This window comes from Vicugna pacos, chromosome 20 (assembly GCF_048564905.1).
Source record: "Vicugna pacos chromosome 20, VicPac4, whole genome shotgun sequence".
Taxonomy (NCBI): domain Eukaryota; kingdom Metazoa; phylum Chordata; class Mammalia; order Artiodactyla; family Camelidae; genus Vicugna; species Vicugna pacos.
This window is the reverse complement of record NC_133006.1, coordinates 42,949,105-42,969,090: the sequence shown is the minus strand read 5'-3', so window position 1 is coordinate 42,969,090 and position 19,986 is coordinate 42,949,105. Positions and strand designations below refer to the sequence as shown.

The 19,986-nt window shown below is 53.7% G+C and overlaps 1 protein-coding gene and 1 long non-coding RNA gene across 7 annotated transcripts in view; one reads left to right on the top strand and one right to left on the bottom strand.

Moving 5' to 3' along the window:
- Nucleotides 1-19,986, bottom strand: part of GMDS (GDP-mannose 4,6-dehydratase) — a 449,816-nt gene that overhangs the window by 240,491 nt on the left and 189,339 nt on the right. For all 6 annotated transcript variants that reach the window (XM_072945793.1, XM_072945790.1, XM_072945787.1 and 3 more), the window contains exons 5-6: nt 2,991-3,183; nt 2,108-2,212 (exon numbers count right to left, since the gene is read on the bottom strand). In XM_072945793.1, coding sequence (XP_072801894.1) covers nt 2,108-2,212; nt 2,991-3,183 — 298 coding nt within the window. The remainder of the gene's footprint in view (nt 1-2,107; nt 2,213-2,990; nt 3,184-19,986) is intronic.
- On the top strand, nt 11,576-19,582 carry LOC140687648 (uncharacterized). Its single transcript, XR_012062052.1, has 2 exons — nt 11,576-11,878; nt 17,915-19,582. It is a non-coding gene; the product is annotated as an uncharacterized lncRNA (long non-coding RNA).

The following is a 19,986-nucleotide window of genomic DNA, read 5'->3' as shown; positions in this document are numbered from 1 at the left end:
CTTCCAGGTCAGCGAAGGTTTACCGAGACATGAGCTGTTCCTCCGTTCGTCCACTGAAAGGTATTTGCTGAACGCTCGTGAGCAGACAGGCACCGCTGTGGGGGCTGGGCATTCAGGAACCCGACACAGTCCCCACCGTGGAGGCACTCTCAGAGTGGCAAAGAATCTCCGTGGAAAACGACAGCGAAGTGTGGCAGCACGACCACACCACTGTCAGGCTAATTAGTATGAAGCCGAAATTTCCATTTTCAAGAAGTGCTGTAAGCACTGAGGATCAGTTACCAAACAAGTATTACATCACTTGCACACCTACCTCGACAGTCATCATTTTTCATTATTTGCTTATACGAAGGAAATAGAAAATGAGATCTCATTGGTTTCCAGATGCATAATAAGGGGGAGGGCGTAGCTCAGGGGTAGAGCACGTGCTTAGCATGCACAAGGTCCTGGGTTCAATTCCCAGTCCCTCCATTAAAAAAGTTTAAATAAATAAACTTAATTACCTCCCTCCACTAAAAAAAAATTTTTTAATGTGAATAGGGAATATTAAAAAAATCCAGATATATAATGAAAACAAAACAAAATGGAACATGCCACAGGTCAAGTCTTTAGCAAAGGTTAACCCCAGATGCAGCACACCGTGTGCGTGTGCCAGAGACGGGCACCGGCGACACTTCTGCAGGGTGTGAACAGTGGGCTCAGGGCAGGGCCGGCCGTCCGCACAGGGAGGGAGCTTACCTTTCTCCTTATACCAGCCTCTACTGTTTACTTTTCTTTCAAATAAAAAAAAATTACTTTTAAAATGTATTTTTTAAAAAGTGATTAACGTAGACAAAGACAAAAAACAGCTCTTCTGAGGGGGTGTGCAGTGGAGGATGGGGAGGTACAGCCACACGCGCCTTCTCGTTCTGCACTAAGAGTGCTTTCCTGATCCTAACCTGATCCGGAACACGTGTATTTCTTGCAGGTGGGAAAGCTGAGGGGGCACAGAAACCAGGTAACAACGTGCGCCTCCCCGACTGACGGAGGAGGCAGCGGTAGTCGTGGCCTGAACCCACCGCGGAGGGCGGCTCCCCGGGGCCCCAGGCCCGGCAGCGGAACCTCCCTCCCCCCTCTCTGCCGAGGACACCCGGAAGCGCGGAATTCAAAGACAGGAAGGTTCGGCCGCCCTTCACTTGCTTTCCTTCCCACAACAGGGACCACACGGGCTGGATTCTGATGCCTGGCCAGCACATCGTGGGAAATTTTAACTTCCACATTTACAAAACGAAAGCGTTCTGACACTAAACACACCTCTTAAGTGTCACATTCCTTCTTTCTCGTGACTCGCTGGTTTAATTACGCGGCTGCACAGTCACAGGAATCTCACTGATGGAGCTCTAAGCGTTAACGGTCGGCCACGGAAACCGTACGGCGCTGGACCCCTCATGCGTTCTCAAGCTAAAAGGCTGAACGACAGTGAGACCTAAGCAAACTTCTTAGAATCAGGGCGCACGATTTTTGCTCTGTAGAGCGCACGTGCTTTGTCACGACGCCCCACGCTTCAGTAAATCAGAAGTGATGGTAGGAGTACATATTCTCTTACTTAAAACCTAGTACTTGGGATGGGAGAGCTGGCGTGGCGCTGACAGTCTCGACAATGACCGCGGAAAGACCGACGCAAACAAATACAGTTTTCTCCAAAACGCGCTCGCGATTCTAAACGTAAGTGATTTCAAATGTATCTTAAATAGTCTAGAAGCATAGTAATCTCTGAGTGTTTGCTTAAATGGAAGGTAAAGCAAGTTTCTGAACACCCTACTGACTCGAGGTGAGAACAGACAGATGACCGGCAGTGCGTCCGGGAGTCAGCGGCGTCAGGGACAAGCCCTGGACGTTCCCACAACACGTCCTGACACTCAGGCTGAAACCCAGCTGGACGGACCAGCCAAGGAAACAGTGAAACCAGGACTCTGAATAGAAAAGCCAGCAAAACTGGTAAGTAACTGAGGAGGATTTACGCTTCTTCATTCACCACAACACTGACGTCCACAGAGAGAGAACAGACGTGCGACGGCCCCTCTGCACAGGACGGTGCAGACACACAAGTGTGAGCGCACGGACCCACCTCTCCTGGGGCTCTCGTGATTAAAGAGGATGCCGTTGACCGCGAAGAGGTTGTACGCCTCCCGGAAGTTCACCACGATCCAGTAGGCGTAGAGCTTCGCCGCCCCTGGTGAAAAGCAAGGGAAAAAGTCAGTGATTATCACACAAGACAGCAATTTTCATGTCAACAAGCAACAACGTGCAAAATTTACAATTTGTAACATGTCAAGATAGAAAAAAAGAACCAAAAGCCCAAGACAAAATAAAGGCCCCTTTCCCAGTTAACCGTGCGGTGACGGAACACTCAGGAGCGTCCTGCCTCTGTAACCACCACGGTTTGCTCTTTTACAGTCCAATCAACTCAACTGCAGTGTGTGCAACATGTCAAAGTGCCCTTTCCTGGGTCTTACTCCCTTCTTCTTAGCTTTAAGGAATTGGGAAGTAAAAAAAAAAAAAAAAATGGAGATCTTAATAGTCTAGATGCTTTCACATTTTGTCACTTTAGTATTTCATGAATACTCCTTTTATAAATATATTATGTGTAACAGACTTCGTTTAAGGGTTGGAGCTCAGGGAGACGTTCATCAGGGAAATGGAAGTAAAAGACCCGAAACCTTATCTCTTCAGCACAGTCTCCTGACAGCTCAGTAAAACGAATCCTGCTGGGCCGAGTTCTCCTTTTAAAGTGATCGGTACGGAAGGGCCATGTGAGCAAGGATGGGGACGGGAGGTGGGGATTCCTCCCGGAGGCAACGGCAGGCCCAGGCCCAGCGGGCAGCCAGGTACGAGGTGCGCGTCCCCGCAGGACCATCGCTTCAGCCAACCCCAGTGGGGCCCTCAGCAGGTGACGCCAGCTGGAGGCAGGACAGAACCCCAGCAGGAACACCCGCCACGCGCGCCCTCACCGTATGGCGACCGAGGGTAGAAAGGCGTGGTCTCCTTCTGGGGTATTTCCTGCACTTTCCCGTAGAGCTCGCTCGTGGAGGCCTGGTAGAACTTCACGGAGCCGATGAGCCCACAGGTCTTGACCGCGTCCAGGAGCCGCAAGGTGCCAACCCCGTCCACGTCAGCCGTGTACTCGGCCAGGTCGAAGGAGATCTGGGAACAGCAGGGAAGATGGGGCTAAATTCACAGCAAGAGCAACGGAGGTGCCACCGGGGTAGCAGGACTCTGCTTTCTCCTACCCTGAAATGCTCTGCTTGTCAAGAACAGTGCTTTCCAACAGCAGAATGAGACTGGGGCGGCCTCTGTCTCTAACATCGAATGGGACAGGGCTTCATTATCTGCGGTAACATGAAGGCCGCTGTGACCACACGTGTCACCTCCCAGTTCTCGGCTGAAGCCCCCCAACAGTGTTTTTCAAGACGCAGACGCCTGCTCCTCAGGGTCATCCGGCTGCCCCTTCAACACTCAGACAGAACCACCTCTGGGGGTTGGGGGTGCTGGGAAGTTCACAGCTTCACTGAGTCCCAGTTGATTATGCACAATGAAGTTTGAGAACACGTGCTTTTGGAGCAAAGTTGATTTAGTTCTCAGTTTACTTAACCTACAAGAATGGCTTTCAGTATATTCCACCGCCTATCTGCACGTCGTTTACCTCTGCGGCACACTGAATGCGGCCAGACGTGGGTGCGCCCTGAACGACTCCTGAGGACGGGGAATTAAGGGAGAACTCAGTGTCTTGCCCCAGTTCTCGAACATATTCTTTAGAAAAACAATTGTGACTGATACGCTTTTTTCTCACATTATTTGTAAATACAATAAATTAACCTAATGTCCAAATGTCCTAAAATAGTAAGGCTGAGAATCTCTGTCCCTGGCCAGACTCAGCAGCACAGGGCGGCCGTGCCTCCCGCTGTCCGCTGAGCGCGCAGCCTGCCCAGTCCCGAGTGTCCCTGTTAGCGCGGTGGCCTCAGCTGTGCTCAGGGGGCACAGGGACCTTCCGAGCCCACCCACCAGGCACCTGACTCCGACCACGGAATTCACCTCTGTTCTCCAGGCCTGTGGGTAAAGCTCACGTGGCAGCCAAGAAACAAAACAGAAGACAGTATGTTTCACTCACAACCTTCCAAAGCCGAGAAAGTCAAATTGGGGGCTATTTTATTATTTTTATGTAACCGTTTGTTGCAATAAAACTGACATAACACAAAATTCATAGTTTTATACAACCCGGTGGTTTTTAGCATATTCACAGCATCATACAATCTTCTAGCTCCAGAACATCTTCGCCATCCCCAGGAGAAACCCCGTGCCCATGCGCGGTCACTTCCCCTCCTGCCCCCGCCCGACAGCCACGCTCTGCCTCCCGCCCGGGTGCATTCACCTTCCTGCACAGACCGTGTAAGCGGAACCACGTACAACATGCAGCCTCTGTGACTGGCCTCTTTCACATACATTTTCCCTTCTCTAGGACGTACCCTGAGTCATTTGACAACACTGTGTGCACCCTCCTGAGGAAACGCCAGACTGTTCTCCAAAGCGGCTGCGCCATTTCATAGCCTTCCCGGCAGTGAGCGAGGACTCCAGTTTCTCTACACCCCACCCAGCACTTTTGTGGTCTGTCTCTTTGATTACAGACGTCCCGGTGGGTGTGAAGCAGAATGTCATTGTGGTTTTTCCACTGAGATACAATCGACACATAACATTATATTAGTTTCAGGTGTAAAACATAATGATTCGATATACACGTATATTGCAAAATTATTACCACAATGTATCTAGTCAACATCCACACAGGGTTACAAAATTTGTTAGCAGCTCTCAAATACACAATCCAGTATTAGCAACTGCAGTCGCCATGCTGAATGTTACAGCCCCACAAAGCACTTCTCACTGGAGTTTGTACCTGTGACCCCCCTCCCCCACTTTGCCCACTCCCCGCCATCTGCCCCTGGCGACCACCAGCCTGCTCTCCATGTCTATGAGCCTAGTTCTTCTCAGATTCCACGTGTACGTGAGGCTGTACGCCGTCCTCATTTAGGACGACGTCCTCAAGTCCCATCCACATCGCTGCAAAGGCAGGACGCGCTCCCCTTTCGGACGAGCGGTGTTCACACCCACGCACACGGGCGCGCTCCTCACCTGCTTGGTCCGCTCGCCCGTCAGGCGCACCTGGGCCGCCCCCGGGTCTCGGCTGCCGTGAGTCGGCCTGCAGTGAAAGTGGGGGTGCAGATGCCTTTTCTAGTTGGGGGTCTTTGTTTCCTTTGATCAGCACCCAGAAGAGGAGTTGCTGGGTCGTGCGGTGGTTCTATCTCTAACTTTCTGAGGAATCTCCACGCTGCTTTCCAGTACTGGCCGCACGGACCCACACCCCCAGCCACAGAGTGCACGGGTCCCTTTCTCCACATCCTCCCAGCGCGCGTTCCCTCTGGCCTTTCTGACGACGGCCACTCTGCCGGTGTGAGGGGGCGTCTCGGGGCCCTGACCGGCACCCGCCTGACGGTGAGAGGTGCTGGGCACCAGGCCCCCGTCGGCATCTCCACGTCTTCTCTGGAAAAGCGTCGATCCGCAGCCTCTGCCTGTTTTTCGAATCGGACTGTCTGTGTGCTCTGTTCCCGGCTGTTTTGCCAGAGTTGAGCAAGCTCTTCACACATGCTAACCCCTCATGAGACGCATGGTTTGCAAACACTGCCCCCCCTCCAGAGGCTGCCTTTTCGTTTTACTGCCGGTTCCCCGTGCTGAGCAGAGACTTTTCAGGGTGATGCAGTCCCGCTCGTTTAGTTTTGCTTTGGTGGCCTTTGGTTTTGGTGTTAAATCCAAAAGACCATCATCCAAACTGACATCCACAAGTTTACTGCCTACGTTTTCCTCTAGAAGTTTTTGGTTTCAGGTTCAAGTGTCTGATCTGTTTTGAGTTAACTTCTGTGTGTGGTGTGAGACAGTGGTCCAGTTCCGTTCTTCTCCAGGTGGCTGTCCGGTTTTCCCAACACGGTTTACTGAAGTGACTGTCCTCTTCCTGTTGCATCTTCTTGCCTCCTTTGTTGTAAACTTGTTGACCACATGTGTGTAGGTTTTCTTCTGGGCTGTCTGTTCTGTTCCACTGCTCTGTCTGATTTTTTTTAACATTTTTTATTGATTTATAATCATTTTACAATGTTGTGTCAAATTCCAGTGTAGAGCACAAATTTTCAGTTATACATGAACATACATATATTCCTTGTCACATTTTTTTCTCTGTGAGCTACCATAAGATCTTGTGCATATTTCCCTGTACTATATAGTATAATCTTGTTTATCTGTTCTACATTTTGAACTCCCAGTCTGTCCCTTCCCACCCCCCACTCCCTTGGCAACCACAAGTTTGTATTCTATGTCTATGAGTCTGTTTCTGTTTTGTATTTATGTTTTGTTTGTTTGTTTGTTTGTTTGTTTTAGATTCCACATGTGAGCAATCTCATATGGTATTTTTCTTTCTCTTTCTGGCTTACTTCACTTAGAATGACATTCTCCAGGAGCATCCATGTTGCTGCAAATGGCATTATGTTGTTTTTTATGGCTGAGTAGTATTCCTTTGTATAAATATACCACTTCTTCTTTATCCAGTCATCTGTTGATGGACATTTAGGTTGTTTCCATGTTTTGGCTATTGTAAATAGTGTGGCTATGAACATTGGGTGCAGGTGTCATTTTGAAGCAGGCTTCCTTGTGGATATATGCCCAGGAGCGGGATTCCTGGGTCATATGGCAAGTCTATTCCTAGTCTTTTGAGGAATCTCCACACTGTTTTCCACTGTGGCTGCACCAAACTGCATGCCACCAGCAGTGGAGGAGGGCTCCCCTTTCTCCACAGCCTCTCCAGCATGTGCCATTTGTGGATTTTTGAATGAGGGCCATTCTGCCTGGTGTGAGGTGGTGCCTCATTGATCTGTCTGGCTTTAGGCCAACACCACACTGTTCTGATGACCGTAGCTTTTACATGAGTTTGAAATCAGACAGGGTGACGCCTCCTCCTCCTTCCTCAGGACGCTCTGGCGATCTGGAGCTGGCGGCTTCGCACGAGTCTCTCTGTGGCTTAAGCAGGCTCCTCACTGTGGCCTTGGCTTGTGCTCCCCTGACGGCCAGCGCTCTCGGCTTCCTTTCACGTGCTCGTCGGCCATCTGTGCGTCTGCTCGGAGAGACGTCTGTGCAGACCCTCTGCACGTGTCTAAGCTGGTTATTTGTCCTTCCACTACTGAGCTGTGAAAGTTCTGCATGTACTCTAGCTGAAGTCTCCTGTCAGATGTCTGACCTGCAACTTTCTCCCCTGACGAGGGATGTCTTTTCACTTCTTCCTCCCAGTTTTACTGAGATGCTCCGGGCCTGGAACACGTGTGAGATCAAGGCGTCCTACGAAGCACAGAAGCTCGACTCACCTCAGTTCTCTTCCATAGCCTGTGCTTGTGCAGTCGTATCTCAGAATGTTCTGCTTCACCCGAGAGCATGAGGTTTACCCTACATTTTATTCTAAGCGCTGTATACTTTTATTTCTCACATTTAGGTCTACAGTGCAGTTCTAGTTCATTCTTACATATGATTCGGGTTAGAGGTCCAAACTGTCTGCACATGGACATCCCACTGCCTCAGCCGAGTCCAGGGCTGGAACCGCGCCTCTGTGCACACGGCCTGAGGCCCCCTCAGCCTGAGCAGCACCTCGTGTTTCTGCCGTCTCCCTGAGCTGCGGGCCATCACTGCACACTGACCCGACTGCAGACGGGATCCTCGATGCCGCCACCTGAGCTCTCCTCCCTTGTCCCCCCGCCACCCCAAAACAGCACCTCTCCACCTGCTGCTCGGACCAAGGCCCGGACGCACGCTGACACCCGCTCCTCACTGACCCGGTCTCAGCACCTCCCCGTCCCGCCTCCTTTCCCAGGACGGACTGCTGCCTTCCTCCCACGGCCCCCACGACCCCTGGCCTCCCCCACCCCATGTGCTGACCCGGCGCCACCCCTGCCTCAGGCCTCAGGCCCGTGTCTCCCCCACCCCGTGCCTACCTTCCTCCTCCCAACTCTGCTCAGCTGTCTCCCTCACACGCCTGACCTCCACCCACAAAGCCCGGGCCTCCACGCTGCTCAGTCTTCTCCACTCGGCGTCTTACTTTATCTGACGGCCCACGCATCACCTGTCTCCCCCTCTGACGGGGAGCCCAGGAGGGCAGGGCTTCTGTCTCGTTCTCTGCAGCCGCCCCCAGCCCCAAGTGTCTGTCATGGCGCTTGTCGGGTGAATGAAGACAGCACGGGAACTACTGTGGGGTTTAACGTCAAACATGCAAATATCAAGATAAAACCACAAAAAGGAACAGAGAAAACGGGCTATCGGAATGACAGAAGAGGCTGATGAGTTAAAGTGCTGAAACAGGTGAAGCCCTAAGAAGGAGGGCAGATAAAACGCTGTGTAAATTTCAAAGCTGCAGCACAACCGTGACAAAGCTCTACCAGTTACACCGTTACATAAGCTGCAGAACTCAGGGTAAAGGAGGACCCCCTTCGACCGTAATTATGGAGCAGGTGTGGGAGGGTAGGTCGCCTAGAACCCAGGCAGCCTGCCGTGGGACAGGCACCCACGGGGCGGGGCGTCACAGAGCCTGAGAGCCAGAGCAGTCGAAGTCAAAAGAACCAGTAAACGTAAGTTCAGATACAAAGCAGACCGCACTTACCAACACTCAAAGACACAAACACACACGCCCAGAATTATCCTGATTTACACGAGGGGGAGAGCACAGCCTCATCTGAAACAACAATCAGGACTGGGCTCTGGAGGAGCCCGGGTCCGGGCACCGAAGCCTGCGCTGCAAGTCCACGCCTCCTGCAGGCCGGGGCGCAGAGCCCGAGCTCTGGGAGCGCTCTCACTGAACCACACCTGCCACGGCAGGCCTGGGCCCTCCGTGCCGGGCTCCCAGCTAACAGAGCAAATAACGGCATTCCGCCGTCCAGCGCAGGGGCCACCGGGGACGCTCTTCAACTGTTCAGGGCCCAGAAGCTCCCGAGGACGAGAGCTTTGCGTTCTGGCTTTTTCGTGCTCCCACCGCCGAGCGAGTGCCCACCACAGAAGGCGCTAAGAACAGTGCCTGGAGGAAGGAGACGGCATGAGGTGTGAAGTCTGAGCAGGTAACTTCTCAGTGACCTGAAGAATGCAGCAAACTTTACAGATGAAGCAAATTTGATTTTTAAACTCTCAGTGAAGGAACCAAAGTCTCCTGAATACAAATGTCACCTCAGAAAAAGAGCCGATTGTTGGCGCAAAAGAACTCCATGTGGGAAAGACACGTGGAGACCAGCACTGCCCTGCATGTCTGACTTCTCAGAGCAGGAGGCGGCTTCGGCTGCGGGAGCTGGGAGTGCCTGGGACCACACAGGCAGCCGTCCCGTTTACTGCCCTGCAGGACTTTCCATCTGCAAGGGAAAGTTATTAATCAAGGACAGCAACAGGAAAGCATCCCTCTCCATCATGAATCAGGCTCCCTGGGTCGCAGGAGCCCAGCCCAGCCGCCGGGGACCTAGCAGCTGGGACGGGAAGAGCGAGGCAGGCGGTGCTCCAGAGGGGCTGCAGCCCAGAGGACGCATCTCTGTTTAAGGACCCTACGCTGAGCAGAGCAGCAGGGCACCGTGTCCTGACCACAGGACGGGCAAAGGCGAAGGGAACAGCCGTGTCCTCCTCGCTGGCCTGACGGACACAGAGCAGAGGCGTGGAGACAGGCGGACGCAGCAGGGGTGAGGGAGACGTGGCTGGGATGGTTACGAGGCTGTTGTGGGGGGTGGTGAGGGGGACAGAAGCCCAGAAGAGGGAGAGATGACAAGGACAGATCAGAGAAGGGCCCCGGAGGAGGTGTCAGACGTGAGCACGTGGAGACGTGGCCACGTCTGGGAAACAGCGAGGCTGCGGTCCCGAAGGAGACGAGGAAAGACCCCGGGAGAGTTAACCTTGCACACATCAGCAGCGGCCCTTCAGGGGGCCTGACGCCAGGCTGCGCTCTGCTCCACAGGCACGGGGCCGACAGGTCCCAGCGCAGAGGGAGGGCCTCCCGCCAGGGCCCCCCTCTCAGCTCCCTTTGCTTCCAGCCAAGAGCCTTTTATTCCTCACATTCAAAAGCCAATTTTATATGATTTTTCCTTATTTTCCTGCAATTATACTTTTGTTCAAAAACATTTATAATTATACTTTGAAACAGCTAACAATCAGAAGGTTATTCGTCCACCGGAGTGATGAATTCTAGCCAGACTAAACAAATGTGACATCTTGGACAGCCTTTGTTTGCTCAGCGTAAATTAATATGGAGTTTCCATTAAGTTTTCTGAAATATTCGACTAACGACTCCCATCGGAAATCAGAACTTTCATCGTGTTTGGACAAGATAACCACCCAAGCTCGCTAACAACTGACGAAGCCACTGCCTCTGTCCATCCGCCCACCGCCCACACCAGCCAGGCTCTCCCGTCTCAGCCCTCCTGCTCAGCACACAGGACACGAAAAGAGCTGCTGGACAGACAACGACTTCTTCCCCAGCTTACTGTTTATCCTCAAGGGCAAACTGAAACGTTTACTAGTCAGCCTCGAGAAGATAAAGCGTGCTCGGGTCTCAGGGTTTTCTGAAGGGTTTGCACTCTTTAAGAGCACAAGTCTGCACTGAGACCTGCTCGCTCCTCCTCTCACGGACTCGGGGAGGAAGGCAGGCCGGGGGCTCAAGGACACTCCTGCAGTTTGACAATCTCCTTCTCCAAACAGCCGGGTTTCCCCCATTTCAGTGATAGCTCTTTGGTCACAATGCTTTGCCACTTGCTGTATCCCCCAGGAATCTCTGGTCCAGTTCCTTAAAACTATTCTTGCTTTCCCAGTGAAGGCAGGCTAGAACGCAAAACAAAGGTGACAATGACACTAAGTCCCCTGGTTTTGTAGAAAAATCTTAATTTAAAAATACTGTGTGGCTCCAGTTGTCACAAATGAGCCATCTTTTTCCTGCCCATTTTACAGAGGTTTAGCAGCTGGTGAAAAACAAAGAAAAACCTGCCATGATTTTTATATGGGAAAACGGCCCCGGAGGTAAATCCCCAGTTTTCTAGACTCCTTGTGGACAAGCAGAAACAGCAGGGAAGCCTACCTACTGAAGCCGGTCACGCTGGGTGTCGACCCGAGGTCCTCTGGGCCCACAGACAGAACCCGGGGGCATGCGGATTGGGAGGAGAAACACATGCGTCTTCATTTTCACTAACTTCTACCTGAAATTTGGGATTTCCTTCCATTTTGAGGGTAGGCACCGCCCCTCAGCCGTGGGAGCACCAGGCGGGCCTTCTCCCTGAGAGGATGGCTGTCTGTCTAAGGCTGCGGGGGCGGCCGCCTGGCCACACAGGACGGCTCTGCCCATCACGGCTCTGATACCAGCGCCACCCCAGGGTTGTCTACCCGGTGCCAAGTCACATGATGATGTCACAGGCCAGGCTTTTACACTGCAACCGTAACCCAGGGATCCAGCCGCTGCCCCTGTAACCCTCAGTGCTGAGACTCAGTGCCCGGCCTCAGAAGGGGAGGGGAGGCCCCAGCGGGAGGCCTGCTGGTTTCAGGATTTTAGGGCACGCCTGAGGAAGACGAGCCCGAGGCCCTCTCGGTCCCTGAGCGGCCACACTCACAAGCTCCAAGCTCCCTGCGGCACAGCCGGCTCCGACGCACATGCCACCTCAAGGTGTCCTGTCCCACCTGTCCCATCTGCGATCCCTCGAGGGCCTGAATCAGTCACGACATTCCTGACGTCAGTGCCTAACCATTAGGAGCCCCCAAGCCACGGACGCATCGCTGTGACACCGGAGCTGCACGCACAGTCAAGGTGAACGGCCACACCAGCTCTGAGCTCTGCAGATGTGTGGGTTATTCTGGCCACGCACACAGGAGGACCTAAGAGTCCTGAGGGCTCCGTGGGCGAGCGTGAGGACACAGGACGAGCGTGAGGTCACAGGACGAGCGTGAGGTCACAGGACGAGCGTGAGGTCACAGGACGAGCATGAGGTCACAGGACAGAGTAGGGGGTTATTTAAATTGGGTGCTTAACCGGGAGCCTTCAGGTATTGATCAAGGGTTCAAACTCTTCGCTGAAGTAATGCAGACACGACTACGGGATTTAATTTCAGTTGCCGGTTACACTCGGGTGGGGGAAACACGGGGAGCCCTCTGCGCAGACAAAACCATGACCAGTTGCTTCAGCTGCAGCTCCGAGGACCGGGCGCAGCGAGCACCCCAGTCTCCCCGGTTACCGTAAAGTATCCCCTGTGCTCCCCCCGGAAGGGCCGCCCCCTGGAAGTGGGAATGGAGCCCACTTCACAGCCGAACAGCCAGTCGCCCTTCAGTTAACAGACCATCAGAACAAAAACGCGAGAACTCACTGAAACGGCTGGGTGCGTCCAAGAAGCCGCCACAGGCCGCTGGCGTGTAACGCGGGGCTCGGCCCGCCACGCGGGAGGGTGCGTCACCCCGCACGGGGAGCTAAAGCTTCCGGCGGGAAACAGCTCAGCGCAGGAGGCTGTGGCCCAGGGGACCCGTGGCCCAGCAGCTGTGAGCCACTACGCGAGACTGACTATGGCCCCGCGTGTCACGTGGGCAACAAACTGTCTTCTGGCCTTCGCCCCCCATCTCCTGACCTACTTTTTCTTCCAAAAACAGCATCTAGTGTATCGATTTTAGAAGGACTAATACGGAAAAAATACCTAGTCCTCTGGGGGAAACGTGCAAAACGCTCGTTGAAGTAAGTGACACGTCACAAGAAAGCTGGGCGTTCTGCTGACGGCATCGAAGCGGAGATGCTGGAGGAAGAGCCAGGCGCTCCCGGCGGACATGGGCTGCGCGGGGAGCCGGCGAAGCCCAGCGGTGGGAGGGGGGGGCAGAAGGGGGGGCTTTCAATGACCCGGAATCATTTTTAAAAAGTGGGGGCTTTCCGCTCTGCTCGCTGTGAGGACAAGGGCAGTCCCGCCCCGAACTGCCACCTGACGTGGGGGGGACAGCGAGCTTCCTAGACCTCGGAGAACTGGGAGGCAGACAAAGCGCCGAGCCTGAGGGGCGGGAAGTCCTGAGTGATGAAGACGCCAGCAGGCTCGTAAGAAGCAAGCGGCAGCCACACTGGAGGGGACTCAAGGGAGGGGTGTAACTTTCAGAGAAAAATCTAGCAAGTGAACGGTAAAGGGCGGGCTCCATGGGCAGCTAGGGGTCAAAACTCTAAGGGACAAACAGGCATGCAGGTAGGAGTGAGGGGGAAACACGGGTGGGGTCACCCAGACACTCAGAGGCCTCGACACGTGCATTTACAAAGTGATCACAGCAGCTCTGCTGGTGGGAGGAAACCCCACCCCTTACACGCCAGCAGCGGGCTCCGGGCTCCCTGCCCAGCACCCCACCCCGGGACGCACAGACAGAGCGCTGCAGCCAGGAACAAAGACACAGAAGCGGATCCCGTCCCCGGCGAGTCTAGGGGCTGTCCTCACTCAAAACAATCTGGGAGAGGAGGTACCGGATGAAAAACCTCCAAACTTTCATTGTTTTTCCAGAACAGTGAAAAATCAATTAGAAACAATAACTTGCAGATCACATGGAGCCGCCTGAAAGGCTTGGAAAATGGCAAAACACTTCAGACCAGACCATTGGAGATAATGCACGTGAGACAGGAGAGGAAAAAAACGCACGATGGACCCACAGCCTCAGAGGACTTCCTGAGATGCCAGGCTTTGGTCTGATGCTGAAGGACCAAGAAAACGTGGAGTCTCCCCACAGAGCAGAGCAAACGAGCAAGCAGTGCCCCGCGTTCCTGCACAGCGGAGGTAACGTGCCGTCAGGACAGCGTCTGGAACTCACGGTGTCCGGAGCACAGGGACAACGCTCAAGGAAACAGAGCAGCTGTCACGTGGGGAGAGAGTTAAGAGAACGTTCGCGCTCTCCGGTTCGTGAGCCCCCAGCCAGGAAGCGGCTGCGACGGCTAAGGCTTTGTGCAGGGATAAAGGATGCAACAGAGCGCTCACAAGCAGCTCATGGGGAGTCCAGGAGACCCGAACGAGGCACGCCCTTCCCCGAGGTCCATGGAGCACTCAATTAACAAGACAGAAGGGAGCCCCACCTGAAAACAATCTGCTTAATACGCTCCCTTTGGGGCAACTCATTCTCTTGAGAAGCAGATTTTGCATAAAAGAAACCATGAATTTTATTTTATTAAAAAAATTTTTTAATTGAAGTACAGTCAGTTACAACGTGTCAGTTTCTGGTGTGCAGCACAATGTCCCAGTCACGCATATACGTTCATCTACTGGCTTTCATATTCTTTTTCATGAAAAGTTATTACAAGATATTTAATATAGTTCCCTGTGCCGTACAGAAGAAATCTGGCTTTTTATCTATTTTCATATATAGTGGTTAACGTGTGCAAATCAAGAAACCGTGAATTTTCAGGTCAGGGACTAACCACCGTCGCGGTCTCCACTGAGCACTGAGCCCTGTGCCCAGCACACCACGGGGAAGGCAGGCGTAGTTCCCGAGGGAATGAACAAGCAACGCATTTCAGTATCACCAAATACAGCAGGCATCCTTGGGAAAGACCGTGATTTCAAAATTGCTCCTTCCTCTCTGGACGCCTATTTCTAAGTTCCATGTGTTAGTTCCAAAGAGAAATCATTTTCACAACAGCAAAATGATGCAAAAACCCGATGTGAGCATGAGATTAAGGCAATTCAGCATGTGTCGCAGCATCTCCAAGAAGCCAATCACAGTGCTACTGTTACTAACGCTTTCAGTGTTTGTTCAGTGGTATTAGACAGCATTTTTAAAATAGCATCTTTCTATAACAAAAAATGTGGAGAAAATGCTGTGTTTTCATGGTTTTTTCCACATCAAAAGTGCTGTGCAGCACAAAACTCAGATTTTACAGGAAAACAAAGGTCTCACTGGACAGGATATATGTCTTATTTTTTTTTTGAATGCTGTCCAATTTGTGGCTTGCTGCTCCGTAGGTCAGTTTCTGTTCCCTTGAGGCCTGAGCGGACGTGAGAAAGTGGGGACACTGAGGCCCTGAGGACGGGGTGGCGGGGGGGTGACGGCTGCACCTACAGCAGGTCAGGCGAACAGACACATGAAACCAGGAGGAGGCTGATTTCGGAGTAAAGAGGAAAACAGGAAAAGAAGACAGAGAACCTGCGAGTTCTGTGAAACAGAGAAACATGCGCCTGTTATGAGAGTGACCTGCCCAGGTGAGGAAGATGCCGCTGGGACGGACGGGCAGGCGGGCAGGCAGGCAGGCAGCAGGCAGGCAGGAGAGACGGGACGGGCTGACACGCAGTCACCGGTCACAGCAGACGGAACGCGGGCTCCAGCCCTCACCCTGTCACTAGCGGCAGCCCGCGGCCCCCTCGGGACACAGCCCTCCGCCGTCACTCCCACGTGACCGCACGGCGCCTGCGCCTCGCGGCAGCACCCAGCCCAGACCAGGAGAAGCCAGGGAGCAGGCAGACGCGCAGCCAGTAGCTGCGGGACCCAAGGAGCAGTCCGGAAGCAAGGCTGGCCTGGAAGGTGAAGGACACTGGGCGGCGCTGGGCGGCCTGTAACCCCCTGGCAACCCCAGCTAGCGCCTGCAGGAACCCAGCCACTTCGCGCCTGGGCCCCTCGTGACCCTTCATGTGGACCCTCCACACAGCTGCCAACCTCCTCCCTGGCCTTCCGAAAATCCATCCACCAGGTACCGAATTACTGTCCTAAAACGTAAAATCTAATCATGACACATCCTTCTAAAAGTGTAACGGCTCCCACAGCTTTCAGGCGGACGCCAACACCTTAGCCTAAATAACTCAAAACAACGATTTACTCCTGCCCTCGAGACACAACACCGAGGCCTGTCACCTGCCATTGTAAGGCCACAGCCCCTGTCCGTGCCACTCTGAGCACAGCACTGACGACATTTAAAGAAGAAAATTAAAAACACATAGTTGTGCGGCCTTAACTCCAAACAGGAGCCACTGAGACAGAGCAGGCGTCGAGGCCCAGCCACAGCCCTGCTGGAGGTCAAGCCTCCGCTCAGGCCGGGGGCGTTCAGCTCTCGGGAGCGACAGGTGAACAGGCTAACGGCGCCTGGCGAGGAGAGGGCTCAGGCCACACTTGCAGTTTCAAACCAAGGACTGGGGCACAATTATGCAGCCCATGAAAGGAAGACAAAAAAGCTGCTTCGGCCAGCCTGGAACTGTGCCTTTTTGTCTGTTTCAACATAAAGCCGAGTTGTCCACAACAAGGGGCCCACGGCAGCCGACAGCTTCACGTGAGGATCTGCCCCAAGACGCCAGACCAGACAGCCTGCTGCCCAGTGTCAGGGCTCCCTGGAGACGCTAAGCCACAACGTGGTTCCGAACTAGAACGTTCTAGAGGCTGGTGGCGGCCAGTACGAAGCTCAACAAGAAGGGATAAGGCAGAAAGCGAGGGGGGCTCCTATTTAATATGGGCCCGTGAACCAAATTTTTAAAAAAGAATATTAATGTTAAAGACAGAACCAGTAAGATCTACACCCCACGGAAGAATTTACTCCAGAGGAGATGGAGCTAACACTGCACCTGAACCGACAGTAAACGTTTCTCTTCAACATCTCTGTAACCCTGACGTTACACCTCTAAGGGACCAAGAAAAACTCAGCTAAAAACGAGAAATAATTTTGAAAAACAGGCAAAATGAAGTAAGAACAGAGTTGGAAAAGACTCAAAATTCTGGAAATAAAGCAGTCAGCAAAACCCAAGCTGTGAAGACAGAAGCAAGGCACAGGCTTTAGGAAGCACACCTGAACATCACGCAAGAACAGGCGGCAGGAAAGGGTGCGCTTTCCGCGCACGTAGGTCTTCCCTCGACCCTCATCACCCAGCACAGAGTCAGGAGCGTAACAGAGGTTCCGTGGAAAGAGGGGGGAGACCGAGCTGGACCACCAGACCAGGCCTTCGAGGGCGGGCAGTGGCAGCGGTCTGCGGGGCCGAGAGCCGCTTGGACAGAGCGGGCAAGTCCCGAGTGCGGCGGGCGTCCGGCCCTGGCGCCCCTCCACGCTGAGTACGCGCACTTCGCTCCCCACGACACACCACGCACCCAGCTCGGGCATATTTACGACAGTTTGAAAATTCGACAACCTAGAAAACATGTGAGCACCAGTAATTTCAGGTTCAGCGTTTCTGTTACGCAAAAGAACATCACTTTCCTTTGAGATTTACTGCAGTAAGACAAGGGCTTAAATCACGGGCAATCTGCGAATGATGTTCTTTGTGTTCTTAGACACGTCTGAGAGCATGACCTTCCCTGGGAGTGCTCCGAAGCGGGACGAGCTGTCGCTGCCTACGCTGCCTCCCGGAGACACCAGGGCTGCTCTGGACGTTAAACCGCCAGGAGGGCGGGAGCGCAGCCCGGACCGGCCGACGCCGGGTGGGGACACGTCTAGCCTGACCGCCCTCAGTGACTCAGAACTGGCATTTCTGAGAAGCGTCGGCAATTTGGTTTAGACTCCCAGTTCCCCCCAGGAAGCCTAATCTTCCACTACCTTCAAGGGAGCAGGAAATGTATGAAGAATCAAATAACGAGGAAAGCTGCCCTGAGTCGGTCAGCACGAGGGGCTGCACAACCACGGAAGTTTGCGAACAGCTTATCTCAACTTCTACACAAAGGACAAGCTCACACAAATGGAAACTTCTAGGTGAAAGCGAGATGGGGGTGAAGGGGGTCTCCAGAGACCCTGCAAATCACAACGATTCTAACCTCCTGTCAGGAACCCTTAATCTGGCCATTAGTTTTAGTTGTCTCTCCGTTCACTGCTGTTAGTTTAATGATCTGGGGAGCTGTCAGGGATATTTGGTAACAGCAATTTATCTTTCAGGATAATCTCCAAAACACTGCTCAAAAATGCTCAGCTCGACACTGAATTTGGGTGGCGACGGCAGGTAAGAGCTATGGAGAACGAGCAGAGAAGCAACTCGCCGCACCTTCCGGAGGAGACCAAGCACCGCTCTCGGCTCCACGCGCAAAGCGCCGCAACCAGCAGGCACGCCAGAAACGGTCGTGCTGCTGGGGACAGCGCCCGCCCCGCGTGGCGAGTGGCTCCAGTGCCCCGTGCGTCTGCATGCACAAGCCAGACCCAGCTGTGCGAGGGGCTTAACTGCTGCTCGGAAGTTAAGAGGCAGAAAAGGGACTTGAGAAATCACCAGAGAACATCAGTATGAAGATGTAAGAAGATAGCCCATTCGTTTTCCCTTATTTGTGTCAAGGGAAAAGGAGACTGAGACTAAATGTGGGAAAGGAATTTTTAAAACCCTTTTTCAACGATTTCTCACTCTTTTCTATTTATAGACATACATTTCAAATACACTCAGAGCTTAAAGCTCATCGAAAGTCGTCGTGCCTCCCTGACATGGAAGCTCCTCGCATCTGACTTTTCTTTCACTTTTTCCTGCAGATACAGTCACAACATTTGCAAAAGTAGCATTTGGTCATCTTTAAGTATTCCGGTAAACATTGAGAGAGCGACTCACACGGCCCTGGCCCTGCCGGAGGCACCAGGGAGGCGGTGCGGGGACCCAGCAAAAGCCCTGCCCGCGGGGGGCTGACCTCATCCTGACGGCCCGTCTGAAGGGGTGCGATGCAGACGAGTCTCACGGTGGTCAGAGGCGTGCAGGGGAAGAAGCCAGGAGTGGGGACGCGGGGTCAGGCTGCACGTTCAGGTGAAGGAGGCTCCACTGAGCTCAGGAGCAAACACAGCGACAGGCGGTCCCAGCGAGAGCGTGTGCGGGAGGCCAGCCCTGGCCCAGGTCTCCCCCCGCACGCGGTCCTCCCAGCACCAGCACAGGTCTGTGCATCAGAAACCACCACCACAGACGCTTCACAGCAGGGAAAACCACGCTGAGGGCAGCGAAGGCTCTCCCAGGTCACAGTCAGCAAGCCGCGGAGCTGGGACTGACACCAGGGAAAAGCAGTGACACAAGGAAGCAACCTGCCGCCACCAGCCCCGCCCCCCACCAGCGGCCCCTCCACGGTCATGTTCTCTGTGCCCCCGGCCAGACGCTGGTGGCCCAGCTCTTCCTGCAATTTAACACCAGGATGGTGCTTGCTCTTCCTAAACACAGGGCGGCTGTAATTTACAATCAGGTTGCCGACAATCGTGTGTTCTAGGTCGTCTTAATTCAGAATACATTTTCTCATCCTCCTTTTGGCAAAGCCCCTCAGCCCCAGGAGCCGAGGTAGACTTTCCTCCTCTACCACCTGGGAGAGTGCGTCCTCAGATCCAGCGGCCCGCCGCCTCCCTGAGGGCCTCCATCTGTGCACACGGCGCCTCCTGGGAGGACCCCGCTCAGAGCAGGTGGGGAATACCAGAGGAACCCTGACCACGAGGTAAAGGCCTATCACCCAGCAGCAGACAAAGACACCCCTACAGACGCGTGCTGCACCCCCTCTTCAGAACACCTCACTGCTGTGTCTGTCCTCAAAAGTCATCAGAAAACTCCCAAGTTTTTGCACTGTTTTAAGTTAAAGCTAATGTCACAACATTTAATTTATTCTCGAGACCTCAATCTTTAATGACCCCTCCTCTTAGAGAGAACATAGGTAAAGGGTAGACGGGTTTGCGTAAGTTCAAAAAAGGTTTTTTTTAAAGAGAGACAAAGACTCATCGTTAGTCACGCCTGGAACTTCAGTGGAACTTCAGCTGGCTGCCACTTTCCTGTTTCCTAGCGTCATGGAACCGAGACGCGAGGTCTCCCCAGATCCATGAGGCTCTGTCCCCCCACCACGTCCACACCCCCCCGTCCACCTCTGACCCCCCCACCCCCACACCCCCCCGTCCACCTCTGATCCCCCCACCTCCACACACCCCCGTCCACCCCGACCCCCCCACCTCCACACCCTCCCGTCCACCTCTGACCCCTCCACCTTCACACCCCCATCCACCCCGACCCC